This window comes from Hyla sarda, chromosome 1 (assembly GCF_029499605.1).
Source record: "Hyla sarda isolate aHylSar1 chromosome 1, aHylSar1.hap1, whole genome shotgun sequence".
NCBI lineage: Eukaryota > Metazoa > Chordata > Amphibia > Anura > Hylidae > Hyla > Hyla sarda.
In genome coordinates, this window is record NC_079189.1 from 577,572,478 (window position 1) to 577,588,390 (window position 15,913).

At 40.3% G+C, this 15,913-nt stretch overlaps 1 protein-coding gene across 2 annotated transcripts in view; it reads left to right on the plus strand.

Annotated features, from left to right (window-relative positions):
• Window positions 1-15,913, plus strand: part of WDR7 (WD repeat domain 7) — a 479,768-nt gene that overhangs the window by 204,095 nt on the left and 259,760 nt on the right. For both annotated transcript variants that reach the window (XM_056544810.1, XM_056544818.1), the window contains one exon: window positions 2,611-2,724. In XM_056544810.1, the coding sequence (XP_056400785.1) occupies window positions 2,611-2,724 (114 nt within the window). The remainder of the gene's footprint in view (window positions 1-2,610; window positions 2,725-15,913) is intronic.

Below are 15,913 nucleotides of genomic sequence, written 5' to 3' on the forward strand. Positions count from 1 at the left end.
TTACAGCAAAATGGAATATTGGCATAAATATATTTAACATTCTTAAAGAATATTTACCCCAAAAAATCACCCCAAAAATCCCTAAAGGGCAGATTTAATTAGCAGCCACCTCATTCATTATACACCAGTAACAGATCAACTAATCGCAGCCACTTCCGCTACCAACATCCATTGCAAATGTATAATGTTGTGAGGAGAGCAGTAGACGGCCAGTGTACACTGCAGGGGGAATATAGTATTTCATGGCAGCCATTCAGATTTATAGCCATCTGTATATTACAGGGAGGACTTGACTCCAGATCGGGAGTTTCTTGTAAAGAGTGATTCCACTTTCCTTCTTTATAGGCGGGGGGTCCTGAACCATCATATGAACAGGAAATGTAGTCATGAGAGAACTCCTTCAGAGGGGTATCTACAGGATAGGTCTTTAGTTTCTGATAAATGGGGATCCCAAAACTGCAGCATATAACAGTATTAGCAAAGATATCTCTATGTAAGAATCCCAGTCCTGACTGCATTGCTTTCCATATCTGTTTCCCGCTGTCATTTGCAGTAGGGATCGACCGATTATCGGTTTGGCCGATATTATCGGCCAATATTCACGATTTTGGACCTTATCGGTATCGGCAATTACCTTACCGATATGCCGATAATGTCCCGCCTCCCCGGCCAGAGACCGCCGCTGCCCCATTGCCTCCCCCATCCCCGGTTTTATAATTAACTGTTCCCGGGGCCCGCGCTACTTCTGGCTCCTGCGCGCTGCGCAATGACGAGTGACGTCCTCAACGTGAATATCGGTATAAGTTATCGGCCTGAAAGGTCAAAGATTATTGATATCGCCCCTAAAAAATTGATATCGGTGGATCCCTAATTTGCAGGTGTTGAGCCATCGTTACACAATAAGAGAGCAGGAGATGCTATGATTTATGATTTAGTGCCACTCCATGGAACATGTTGTCCTAAAAGGGGTACTTCACCCCTAAACATCTTATTCCCTATCCAAAGGATAGGGAATAAGATGTCTGATCGCGGGGAGCCCGCCGCTGGGGACCCCCGTGATCTCGGCTGCGGCACCCCAGACATCCGGTGCACGGAGTGAAGTTCGCTCCGTGTTGGATGACTGGTGATGCGGGGCAGAACCTTGTGACGTCACGGCCACGCCCCCTCAATGCAAGTCTATGGAAGGGGGCGTGATGACTGTCACGCCCCCTTCCATAGACTTGCATTGAGGGTGTGTGGCTGTGACATCATGAGCCTCACTGAACCCGATGCTCTAAACGAATGCCAGGTGCAGCTTGGAGATACGGGAAAAGATGTCTAGGGGCGGAGTGCCCCTTTAAGGAACTATATAATCTGCTGCCTGAGGTGAGGTACTCATCTCGCCTCATGGCAGATAAAGCCATGTTTCTGGATAGGTGAAGTGTGGTACATGGAAAAACCCCTTTAAAGCAATCCTCAAGTTATAACCTCAAAAGTGATTACTTAGTCAGCACCTATAGGTGACCCTCACCCACTATTTGTTGTTCTCAGTGCTAGCCCCTTGGCTGTCTTTTTCTTTAGCTCTCTTATGGCAGAGCTGTTATCTATGACTAAAGCTTAGTCCTAGTATCTAATTGAGTCTGAGGCAGCCTGAAACACATCCGCTGCCTCTTCATTGGCTCAGTCTCTTGCAGCTCTGACTCCTCTGATCGGCTGCTGTCTATAACTACAAGCCCACCACAGGCTCCCCAGGAAGTCAGTACATGAAGAGCGTATTCCAGTTACAGGAAGGGCAGAATGATAAAAAATACACAATACCAATGTGAACAAGAGGATTATCAGGTGATGATGATCAAGTAGAAAGTGCTACAATCATGGTCAGTTTTCCGCTTCAAAGGATTGACGTCGATGTAACAGCTGCCACTGGGCGTTCATACATGAAACTACATTGTTTGGATGCAGTATTTTTTTATTTTATATAAGTTTATTTGTAAGAGAAAAGACTAACATAGAGAATTATTTATCGGACATCAAGCAAGGTCAAGTACAATATTATTATTTTTATCTTTTATTTATATGGAGCTGACATATTGTGCAGCGCTGTTCAAAGGTCATTATTCATGTCTTGATGGTCAATGTGCAGCGCTCCTGTGTCAGCTCTCCACGTATTACGTATTAAGAATGTATGAGCAGCATCTGCGGGACAGGAAGAGTTTTATCTTAAACACCTAATCATCTGATCTTACATGTATTATGAATGTCTGGAGCCCAGAGACACCAGGCGTCCGCTCAGATCCCAACTATCAGGCATTGCTATATAATGTAAAGCCTACCAAAAAAGTTTTTCCTACTATTTTTGTATCTTCATTACCTGTATTTGTATTTTTAATTTTATATATTTTTTTCATTTCTGAAACAAATTCTTTGTATTCTTTTTTTTCAACCTCAATAGGTTTTTGTAATTTTGTTTTTTATAACAGTTTAAATTTTTTTCTATTTTTTCTCATATTTTTTTTTGTATGCCTTCTTTGTGTTCTGTTATATCTTTGCTGTATTTTTTTTTTTTTGTATATTTGAATAAGTTTAACAGTATTAAGTTCTGACCTATTTATTCTCTTTGGATCTTTACAGCTGGAGTGACGGCAGAATCTATACAGGGCGGCAATGCTAGTCCTGACTCTGCAGGGTCAGAGGTGAAAGTTCAGGAAGAAGAGCACGATCTTGTGGATGATGATCTTGCAGCAGGTAATGTAAATTTTGTGGATATTAATCGGCATTTCTGTGGCATTTTTATCATGTAGGTCTATTTTGGACTAAAACATTCCTCCACTGTATGCAATGCACAAATATTGCTCCAAAGAAAAAAACTGCAACATGATTTAGAGAATGTTTTATAAATACAGTTTAACATCAAAGCATCCTCCACCCGATTGTCAAATCCTGGACTTCTTGTGTGTAAAATATCTGTCTGTATATCTATCTATCTCATATCTATCTATCTATCTCATCTATCTATCTATCTATCTATCTATCTATCTATCTCATATCTATCTATCTATCTCATTTCTATCTATTTATCTCATATCTATCTATCTATCTCATATCTATCTATCTATCTCATATCTATCTATCTATCTATCGCATATCTATCTATCTCATATCTATCTATCTCATATCTATCTATCTCATATCTATCTATCTCATATCTATCTATCTCATATCTATCTATCTCATATCTATCTATCTCATATCTATCTCATATCTATCTCATATCTATCTATCACATATCTATCTATCTCATATCTATCTATCTCATATCTATCTATCTCATATCTATCTATCTCATATCTATCTATCTCATATCTATCTCATATCTATCTATCTCATATCTATATCTATCTATCTATCTCATATCTATCTATCTCATATCTATCTCATATCTATCTATCTCATATCTATATCTATCTATCTCATATCTATCTCATATCTATCTCATATCTATCTCATATCTATCTATCTATCTCATATCTATCTATCTGTCTATCTATCACATATCTATCTATCTCATATCTATCTATCTGTCTATCTATCTCATATCTATCTATCCCTTTATAGTCATCTAAAGCAGTGATCCCCAACCCCATTCCAGTCCTTAAAGAGGTACTCTGGTGGAATTGTCTGTCAAATCAACTGGTGCTAGAAAGTTATACAGATTTGGAAATTACTTCTATTTAAAAATCTTAATCCTTCCAGTACTTATCAGCTGCAGTATTCTCCAGAGCAAGTTCTTTTCTTTTTGAATGTCTTTTCTGTCTGACCACAGTGCTCTCTGCTGACACCTCTGTCCATGTCAGGAACTGTCCAGAGCAGCATATGTTTGCTATGGGGATTTGCTCCTACTCTGGACAGTTCCTGACATGGACAGCGGTGTCAGCAGAGAGCACTGTGGTAAGACAGAAAAGAAATTCAAAAAGAAAAGAACTGTCTCTGTAGCATACAGCAGCTGATAAATACTGGAAGGGTTAAGATTAATAAATAAAAGTAATTTACATATCTGTTCAACATTCTGGCACCAGTTGATTAAAAAAAAAAATTGTTTCCCACTGGAGTACCCCTTTAAGGCCGACCAACATTTTACTTTATCTCAGTTGCTCCATTGGAATCGAACAGGGAAAAATTAAATTCTGTTGGTGGCCTGGAGGACTGGGTTTAGGACCTCTAATCTAAATAAGCTATGTAGTAACAAGTATAGAGTCAGCCCCCCCCCCCCCCACCCACCATCTCTTGTGGTACAGTCCATGAAATTACTTGATTCAGGAAGTTCCTGTTGACTTGAAGAAGATATCCAGCGGGAAAAAAACGTATCCCCTATCCGCAGAACCCGACCACTGGGACCCCTTGCGATCTCCTGTATGGGGCCCCAGCTGTGCTCCTTTTAATGTGTGTGTCGTACTCAGCACAGAAGCTGGAGGAAACATGCCCCCTCCTATGGAAGAGGCAGAGGCACAGCATTTGGGGCTCCTAAAAGGGGCCGTGTTTCTACTAGCTTCGTTGCTGGGTGAGAAATGTCATTGCAGGACCCTCTTCTTTAAGGAGAGTAGGCATGCCACCATCACTTGGGTATCTCCGGCACTCAATGTAGTGTGTGTGTGTGTGTGTCAACCCATTGCTCTATTCAGCAGGCAGAGTTGGGGCCCCGCCAACGTGGTTGGCCCCAGAGGTCATGTTTAGACACTTATCCCCTACCCTATGGATAGGGGATGAGTTTTTGTATAGCTGAATTACCCATTTAAAAGATATTTCTTATATATAGCAAAGTGACAACAGATAAAGACACCATTACAATATTTTTAGGGGGTTGTCATCTGAACTTTCCTAATTATTTAGGATATTTTCATACTGCATTAGCAGTGCCTATTTACCACATGTGTTGAGAAAACTTCTAGTATTTATGGTAAATGTGTTCCTAGATACTCCTCCTTTACCCAATAGAGGCCAAAAGAGTGTTGAAGGTATCTGTCGGATGTATAGATTATGGTGTTGGTGAAAAAGAACCCTGTAATGAAGCAGAAAGCAACTACAAAATGTATATCTTGGAAGGGGTGTTATATGGGCAGCCCATTGATCTCAGCATGCATAATCTATCCTGCCTGTGGTGGCACTACAGTTAAAATAAACTCTTAAAGGGGGGTACTCTGCTGCTCAGCGTTTGGAACAAACTGTTCCAAACGCTGGAGCCGGCAGCACGTGACGTCATAGCCCCGCCCCCTCATGCCATCACGCCCCGCCCCCTCAATGCAAGTCTGCGGGAGGGGGCGTGAACGCCCCCTCCCATAGACTTGCATTGAGAGGGCGGGGCGTGATGTCATGAGGGGGTGGGGCTATATAACGTCACAAGCTCCTGGCGCCGGCTCCAACATCCGGAACAGTTTGTTCCAAACACCCCCTTTAAATCGATCTTTGAAGCCATCCAAAACCTTGTTTAAGAGTTTATTTTAGGTTGTTTTTTTGGATCACTGTCTGGAGCTATAGTTGAAAATGACAGATCTGAAGCCTAGTCTTGAGTCACAGATCATGGCGGAGATTGAGCGGTGGGTTGGTGTTTTCCCAGCACTGGGACATCCTGTAATCTGTTTGTTTTCAATGGATCATAAGAAAAAAGAGAGATTTTTTTTTTTTAGGTGGGGGATTGGGCTCTTGAAATTCAACAAATATATATTTTTCGTTCCTTTTTATCTTTTAGTTTTGAATAGAATTTTTTAAATCTTGGTATTACACGGACCAGATTTATTTTTATTTTTTTAAGTTGTTACTTTATTAAATTTTAATTTAGCCTGTTGATATAGTTGTCTACTTTACTTTGGCGTAATGCGTTGTTTCAGTTCTGATGAGATCCATATAACAAGCTTCTTTTCTTAAAAGGATTATATACCGTACCTTTGGGAGGCTGAAAACTTCTGGTAGTCTAATGAAGTCCCCAGACAGTTAAAAGGCCATCATTATTTCTAGTGTGCCTTTTGGCTGTGAGCTTTATTTTTACCTTCCCCTCCTCCTTATATATCATAGTATGGCTATGTACACTATATAGTTTCAACTTGTTTGGTCTGAAATGTAATGTAATGTTAAAATAAAATAAATAATTTTAAAAAATGACCTTTTTAGTTAACACAACAAAGCTTCTAGCCATCTCCAAACAGTCATGGTTGGCCATCTCCTCCAGAGGGAGAAGGAATTTATCTTAAGCTATGGCTTTATGTTAAAATAACAGCATTATGAAACAAACAGACATGTGCGTAAGGATACAAAATTATTTTGCTAAGAATCATTGAGATCCACTGTTACGGCTCCTGGAGGTGGTTATTGAGTCCCTATTTCCACCTGTAATGTATACTACATTTCTACAGCTTGTATCAAAACCAAATGGTGTGTAATGAATGGACACAATAGGACCTGGTAAGTGGAAAAGGGGTTTGCATAAACAAGACTTCTGAAAAAGAAATTGGCTAATCAAAGTGATTCAGCTCCTCAAACTGTAGAAAAATGGGACAAAAATCACTAAAAAAAAATCATAGAATTTTTTGAGCTCCTCAGACTGCCGGCAATTGCCAAAGCACTCCTAAAAGTTTGATTAAAGTTGATGAAAATGGACAATTTCAACAAGAATGATCATTCATTAAGTAAAATTTAAAGTATACCTGTCACCACTTAAAAAACTCCTGACATGTCAAAAGTTTTGATAGACCTATGGTGGGATTAAAAAACAAAGAAGCAGAAGAACAGCATCTCCTGTGTTACCCTTGGATGATAGGGACGCTTGGCTAAGGGTCTGTGAAAAGCACGTCAGAATTCAGTCAAGATGGCCACTCACCTTAGAGAGGGGGAAAATGAGCATATGTCCCCTGTAAAAGGGTATGGATCTTTCATTGTGGAGGAAGCTGCTCAACCCAGAAGGTCACATAATTGGGTGCAGTGCCAAGTGGAGTAGAAAAGAGACCTTTCACACAACAGGCACTGCAATAGCGCCTGTTGTTTGGAAGGTCTCTTTTATACTCCACTTAAAAAGTTTTGATAGGTCAGGTTCTTAGTCCTGAGACTCACATTAGTCAGGAGAACAGTTGGGGATAACCACACTGCAGCATGCATTATACTCTGGCACTCAACAATTGCTTTCTCGATGCTCCATTATAAGTCTCTGAGTTAGCGAGACAAAGATTGTTGTGAGCCGGGGGGCTCTGCCATGCGCTTCTCCCTTCCCCTTCTTCTGATCTTTGGGTGTCTCAGCACTGAGACCCCAACTGATCAAAACTTTGGACATATCTCTGTGACATGTAAAATATGACAGTGCCCATTTAACGATCATGGCCATTTTAGCCAATGGTAGTCTGGTAAGAAGTTGGCTATGTTTATTTTCATTTTTTTGGGGATGCATAATATTGGGAGAAACAATCTTTTAAGATAGAGTACTCAGGATAATCTCGAAATGTTTCAGAACATTTCCAGAAGGGATGGTTAGAGACTGGATCAGCCATAGTGGAAGCTGATACACAGTGGCTTTCCGCTCTCATAGGTAGAAAGAACCCTATAGTGTCGATAAAAAAAAGAGGTTGTACTGTTGGAAGATGTGAAAAGGATATTTAAATTCTGTTCCTATTAGTATCTCATTTGTGTTATTTTATTATTTGTTAATGTAACCCACCAAGAAAAATTGTGTTATTGAAGCAAGCAAAAAAAAAAGGGAAAAAAAAAAAAAAATATATATATAACCTTTCAGTCATCTGGAGATCCTCCTATCCAAATCTGGACCTAAATCAATTGAAACTAATTACATCTCTGTCTTAAATGAATAGTTTTAGCAGAAAGCAAGCAGATGGGATGCAGGAGGAAGAAAAAAACGGCTTGATTGAGACAATTTCAGGCTCGCCCGGGCCGACTCCAGAATATGATGCAGCTCTTTTCTGTATCTCGTCTTCTCTAAAGCTAATATCTATTGATCTCGCCTGCAAAGTAATGCCTACGTGCAGTGGTCAACAAGAGTCTCTCCCTGCTGCCGGAGGGTTCATCAAACACATTTATCCACATTTTTTTTTTTTTTTTTTGTCTCTTTTTTTATTATTTATTTATTTTATAAGGACAATCACTTTCACATTAATCCTTTTAGAGATTAATGCATTTCGGTTTAGACAGTAAAGAAAAATGCTGAAAAAAAAACAACTAGGAAAGCTGAAGCCATTTACAGGAAAATAGCCTTAATTGCTGCTACCGTATTACATGTGTTCGAGGCGGGGAGAGAAATGTCTGCCTTGCATTTTAAATATTTATAGTCTTTGAATTATCTGTTTTCTGTCATGATTTACTTTAGTGGCCCATCTAATCTTTCCGAAATGGGTTTAAATTTTTTTTGTTCACTCTTTGCAGTAAGTTACTTTTCTTTGTAATATGTACGTTCAAAAAATAAAATAAAAAGTTTAAAAAATATTTTGTAATAGCTAAACCAGGGCTTGACCAATCCTGGGTGCCAGGTCGCCATGGAGAATCTGAGCATGGCAGCCATGTGTGTCTGGCCCGGCGGATGAACAACGCGCTTCAGCAGGCACTATGCTCGGGGACAAGAGGGAGTGTTCTAACACATCAGAAGCTGCATCCCCGCACAGTGTTGTTGGGGGCGCAGAGGAGGACGTCCCATCAGGCAGTCATCTTCTTGAACCTTATCAGAAATAGCGGTGGTCAGCTCTCAGTATCTCGTGGTGGAGGAGGGAATAGTGGAGCACCCTACGTACAGGGTCTTCCCCCTTTCTGACTTATGACATAAATATACATCATGGGTCGAGCGTTGGAGTATGATGGGCGTCTGGGACTCGCAATATACCGGGCAAGCCACTCCGATGACCGGCAATTAACTGCGGCGTTTAGACAGTTATGGCACCTGATGGTGTAGTGGTCCAATTGTGGGTCCGAACTCAGTCCAGAGCAATATGTGTATTTGTGTACGATTCATCAAGCCTTTCATCCTGATAGGTTGCTTAAAGGGGTACTCCGCTGCTCAGCGTTTGGAACAAACATGGTTCAAAATATAATTTTCCCCTATCACATTTAGATTTTTCCCAAGTATTATACAAAGTTAAAGGGGTACTCCGTTGCTCAGCGTTTGGAACAAACTTTTCAAGAACGCTGGGGCCGGCGCCTGAAGCTTGTGATGTCATAGCCCGCCCCCTCATGCCATCACGCCCCGCCCCCTCAATGCAAGTCTATGGGAGGGGGCGTGACAGCCGTCACGCCCCCTCCCATAGACTTGCATTGAGGGGGCAGGGCGTGACATCATGAGCGGGCGGGGCTATGACGTCACGAGCTCCAGGCGCCGGCTCCAGTGTTAGGAACAGTTTGTTCCAAATGCTGAGCAACGGAGTACCCCTTTAACTTTGTATAGTACTTGGGAAAAATCAAAATGTGATAGGGGAAAATTCAATTTTGAGCCATATCGTGCACAGGCACTGTGTTAACAGTCTCCGTACAGCGCCACAGGAAATGCTGGAGCAACGTAAGGAACAGGAAATAAATTATAAAAAGGAGGCTATTCTAATGAAACATTCAGACCATGCAATGCAGATGCCGAAACAGTCCGCTGTTCTCATGGGCCTGAGGTATAATCCACTGGCGAGGGAAATTTACTCTAATACTATCCAGACAGGATTTTCAGTTTGATCCCTGGCATTATACCGCCACCCATGTGAACAAAGGAATCGCGAGGCTGCAGGATCAATATCCAGTTGACTGCAGAGTTTTTGGAGATGTTTGTGAGAACAAATTATTCTAAAGAGCTCATCTAATCGAGCATTTAATCACCCGGTTTGATGGTTATCATGAGCTGCGAGCGCTGAGGAGGTGGCGGCTTATACTGCAACATATTTTATTACCTTGTGATTTAGCCCATAGGAACAGATCAGATTGGACTACATTTGTTTTAAGGGGGCCACATATTTTATTTAAATAAAATTATTATTTATATTATAGGGACACACCAAAGGAACAAAAAAAGTATTGGTGCCAGAAAGTTAAACAGATTTGTAAATTAGCAAAGAAGTAGGATGTCCAGCGCTATTGTTGCTATTTCTTGGGCTTTATTAAGTTATAAAAGCATATACAAGACAGAGACGGGAACGCCGACGCGTTTCGGATCCGTATGATCCTATGATTTGTAAATTACTTCTATTTAACCTCTTCCTGCTATGGGACGTATGCTGCCAGTCACAGCCAGAGTCCCACCGCAGCCGCCGGGGCCGTCCCGGCAGCATTAACCCCATAGATGCCGTGATCAATCCTGATCACGCATCTATGGCGCTGACAGGGGTAGCGCCCTCCCCCTGTTCACCAACTGTGGCGCCGTGATACCATCGCGGGTCGCCGTAGGTTGCTATGGCAGCAGGAGGTCAGATCATGACTTCCTGTCTGCCTGCTAGTACTACTGCAGCATAGAATAACCTGTAAAAAGTGTAAAAAAATTAAATAAAAAGTTCTTAAATAAAAGTATGAAGTATAAAAAATAAAAAATGCCCCTTTCCCAACAGGATGAGGTACTGAGTAACAACTTGTTTTTTCTGGGATATGATAGGTACAATTTAAGTTCAAGGTTTTTTTTTTTTATGCATTATTGCACATTTTGTGTCCTTTTTTTGTCCCTTAAAATATCACTGGTTTGCAAATTGCAGGCATTTTCTGTAGCTGAAAATAATGTATGAAAAATAAAAAATAAAATTGCAGAAGCCAATGCAGAAATGTTAAGCCATTTTTAAATTAATGTTTTTGCATGGGTGAAAATACAGTGCAAAGAACTTGGTATGAACATAGACAAGAGCATCTACTGTTCAGTAGTCCCTCAAGTTACAATAGGTATTGGTTCCAGGACGACCATTGTATGTTGAAACCATAACTTTTTGGAATCCTGGTAATTGGTTCTGAAGCCACCAAAATGTCATCCAAAAATAGGAAAAAGTGAGGATTCAAGAAAAATAAGTAGATAACCAATATAGATAAAGCAAGTCCTTACATATTAAAGTATGAAAGATCTGCTGGGAGCTGTAATCACTGTCTATGTAGAGGACAGGAGCTTCTTCAGGGTCCTGTACAGGTAAAGAGTAGTACAGAACATATACTTCCCTGTACTGTAGGGGGCGCTACCAGACACCAGTCAGTGCATGCACTTCAGTAATACAGGGGTTTACCAGTAAATGCCTATTCTGATTGGTCGGTTCTTCCAGCCATTGACACGATTCACAGATCTGGACTGTCTGTAGCATTGTATGTTGAGTCTGGTTTCAGGTTACAATGGTCCAGAAAAGACTATTGTATGAGACCATTGTAAGTTGAAGGATTACTGTATTAGTAGATCTGCCAAATTTTATGACCCCTCAACAAAACACTGCCGCCTATCTATTATTATACTCAGTGTTCCTGTGCATGGATCTGTATTTATATTATTTGAATGATACATATGACACTTACAGTCATGGCACCCCTGAAAGTATTTCTCACAGAAAAAGATTGCAGTAACACATGTTTTGCTATACACATGTTTATTCCCTTTGGGTGTATTGGAACTAAACCAAAAAAGGGAGGAAAAAAAGCACATTGGACATAATGTCACCAAACTCCAAAAATGGGCTGTACAGAATTATTGGCACCCCTAACTTAATATTTGGTTGCACACCCTTTGGAAAAAATAACTGAAATCAGTCGCTTCCTATAACCATCAATAAGCTTCTTACACCTCTCAGCCGGAATGTTGGACCACTCTTCCTGTGCAAACTGCTCCAGGTCTCTCGGCTTTGGCTTACTCAAGTTTATTTTGGCAAAATGTAGTCTTGCTTTCTTTATGTCTGTGTCAACAGTGGGGTCCTCCTGGGTTTCCTGCCATAGCGTTTCATTTCATTAAAATGTTGACGGATAGTTCTCGCTTACACTGATTCTCCCTGAACCTGCAGGACAGCTTGAATATTTTTGGAACTTGTTTGGGGCTGCTTATCCACCATCCGGACTATCCTGCGTTGACACCTATCATCAATTTTTCTCTTCCGTCCATGCTTAGGGAGATTAGCTACAGAGCCATGGGTTGCAAACTTCTTGATAATGTTGTGCCCTGTGGACAAAGGCAAATCTAGATCTCTGGAGATGGACTTGTAACCTTGATACTGTTGATATTTGTCAACAATTTTGGTTTGAATAGGGGATAAGATGTCTAGGGGCAGAGTACCCCTTTAATTCTATCACTTGTTAACCAGCACATTTGCTAGCTATTAACCAGGAACACCCCACAAGACCGGCCATTTCGAAAATGCTTAGACCCAGAGGCCTAGCCATCACAATTTGGTCCTTGACAAAGTCATTCAGGTTCTTATGCTTGCCCATTTTTCCTGCTTCCAACACATCAAGAACTGACCAGTCACTTCTTACCTAATGTATTCCTCCCCATGATGGACACCATTGTCACTGGATATATAGACTTATTCCTTTCACTTGACTAATTGATAGATATATTCCAATTCTTTTTTTTTAACTTATGATGGATGCACATGGAGACCTTTTGTAGTGTTAACATTTGTGCACCCCCACTGCTAGAGCTGCCAGGACTCTGGTTTGTTGTAGTTTTCCTCCATTTTTCTCAGGAGCAGACAGAGGAATTATCCTTTAATTGCAGCGGTGCTGGATGTAAGTGTGTTTGGTAATTTCAAGCATCATTACAGAGGTAACGATTCACAGGATTATTTGTTAGCAAATGGTCCTCGACTGACAACATCCTCCAAATAGATTAAAAAGAGCCGCACAATCCCTAAAACACACACAGAAGAGAGCTGGGCGCTGAAACATTGTCACATATGTTTGTGCTAAACCTACCTAATGCTAACCCCTGAGATTGCTCTTAATACCTGCAAAATGTATTTATGAATTGTACTTAATGATTGTAAAACTTTTTGAGATTTTTCTCAAATGTATACTGGTGAAACATTTATAATTTTTTCGGTAAATAGCAATTATGCTAATTATTCTGATTTTTCAGCATTCCCCATAAGCAATTAATGTTTTTATTTTTTTATTTCTTATGTTAAATTTGTTTTTGTAACATCATTTGTTATTGTCTTTCCATTTTTCTAGAGCTCCAACAGGGGCGGCTTTAGGGGTGTACAAACTGTGAAGCTCTGTAAGGTGCATCAATCCTACCCTGTATGGGGGACACCTTTCCTGCATGTAGGCTTCCCATCTTCTATTCTCCTAAAAGGACGGTGTTCTATCCACCACTACACCTAGACCGCTTTCACATGAGTATAAAGGTGGGCTCACATCTGCATGGAGGCTCCATCAGATGCTTCCATCACTGGTTCCTCAAATATAATTGACAAAACTGCATAATTGTTTGCTCTTATCTTTTTCTGGTAAAATGCCATATACCTGATAAGTCAATGGGGTCCACGGATGATATTGATGTTCGTTGTGGAATGGATCTGCACGCACCATTTTTTATCGCTTTGTACCGATATTGGGCCCTACTTTTAGGTCTGTGTATCCCAACTGAAAGTGATCCACAGTATGATGTGTTCCAGTTTATGTCACTTGTGTCTGTGAAATGTTCATATTGCGCTCATGTGAAAACTGCACTACTATGTTGTACATACAGCAGGGGCTCCTGTTCGTTGTAAAATATGAGACATATCTGTCATCATTCTCTACCTTCCAAAATGAAGGGTTGGTACTAGACATGTGCAAAGTTACAGAAATTCGATTCGTCACTAACCTCGTGGCTCGGCGGTTGCTGACTTTAGTCTGCATAAATGAGTTTATCTTTCAGGTGCTCCGGTGGGCTGGAAAAGGTGGATACAGTTCTAGGAGAGAGTCTCCAGCCCACCGGGGCACCTGAGAGCTGAACTAATTTATGCAGACTAAAGTCAGCTACTGCCGAGCCGCGAGGTTAGTGATGAATCGAATCACTGTAAATTCGCTCATCTCTAGTTGGTACAAAGAGGGATGGGATAAATGTTACTGGAGGGGGAAAAAGTATACTGCGAGGAGGTTTGGGGAAAAATAGATAAAACTTTGTGGGAAGGGGGCTTATGATGCCCAGTGAAGGGGTTAGGGGTGATGCCCTGGGGCGAGGAGAGATTTTAACTGGGGTATAGTCGGGGGTGCTACTTGAGAAAGATCACTCCAGAGACGGATAAAGTGGTGGCCTAAGGTACCATCTTGGAAAGTTTTGTAACAGGTGGAGGCACCTGGGTTTGGAAACTCTGCCATAGGGTATAAGAGACGTGATTTATTGTATGGGAAAAAAATTTGTGATATGTCTTTTCACTATGTTTAAAAAAATTTTTTTTTATATGACAATATACGGTAGGGTAATAATGTATGCAAGTGTATGACCTGCCATTGTATATGTCAGAAAGAAAGTGCATAAAGCATTATATTATTAAGAATCTTCCTTTATTAAATTCATTTTATTTTATTTTATTTATTTTTTTCTTCTATATACTCCTACATACTTTTTCTATATATTCCAGCCTCCATAATGTAAGCATTCTTATTTGTTGGTGTCATCATATAAGTTAATACAAATTTTTCTCAAAGGACATATTACCCCCCTTTACTGTCTGGTACCAAAAGCCAAAAAACCTTTAAAAAAACAAGAAGTGAGCTTTGTCCGATCATGTGTCATCCAGTAGCAGAAAGCCTGGTATGACAAACACCTTGTGATGGGCCATTGTGTTCTTTGGCTTATCACCAATTAGTAAATATTTCAAGTGAATCGGCCATAAGGGTCTCGGAGCTTAGCACAAGTTACTAAATCAACCACGTAATCTCTTTATGACCTCATTCTTCTGTGAAATGAAGACAGGTGTGCTGCCGGCCATGGGGTCTTTGTTTCCCATTGTCACTTTGTGACTGTTGCGGCTTTTCAACAAAAAAATCTCTATATTGTGGTTTAGGGTACAAAGCTTATACAGTAACGCTGAGAGTGCTGCACTTTGTCAATCATCTCCACATATCCCTCTGCCTTAAAAGATTAAGGCACAAAAAACTAAATCCCTATAATGATGTAAAATAGAATAAAAAAATAAAATAAAATAAAAAAATTAATGTATAGATCTAAGAAGGGAAAAATATCAACTTAGCAATAGTATTGTTTATAATTCATATATTTTTTTTAGATCTATAAATCTACTTTCTAGCATTTAGTTTTTAAGGTGTTTTTTTTGTCTACAGTTTATAAATTTCACTAAAAAAGTGAGATGACCTAATAGAAAAAGGATTTGAGAAAGGTCTCCATAGCCTTGTTACCCTTCCCGCTACAGAACGTATGCATACTTCCCTGTAGCCAACATGTTCCTTCAACAGGACATATGCATATGTCCTGCATTCTGACAGTGAGATCTGACTGTCAATCACAGATAGAGCTGATCTCGGGAGTATTAACCGTATAGATGCAGTGGCATCTATAGGATTGACAGAGGGAGGGGGCTTCACCTGTCCCCCATCGGCAACCGTACGATACTATCATAGGGTCCCATTGACTTCCATGGCAAGAGGAAGCCAGCTGATGGCCTCCTAGATGCCGTGTATGGAAGTCTGTGAGGTCCAGCCATAGCCTGTCAATACTGACAGTTATTCTATGCTGCAATACATCTGGTAATATAGCAGGTAAAAATGTATAAAAATTTTAAGTAAAATGTTTTTCAGTTAATAAAATGTAAAACAAAAATAAAATAAATGCTTCAATAATGCCCTATAATATCACAAAAAAAAAACATAAAAGGTATTAACACGTTCGTAAAATGGTAGCATGTATGGCAAAAATGGTACCAATAGAAAGTACGGCTCTTCCTGCAAAAAAATAAACCCTTACACAATGAGGTCGGACTTAAAATAAAAAAAGTTATGGCTGTCAGAACATGGC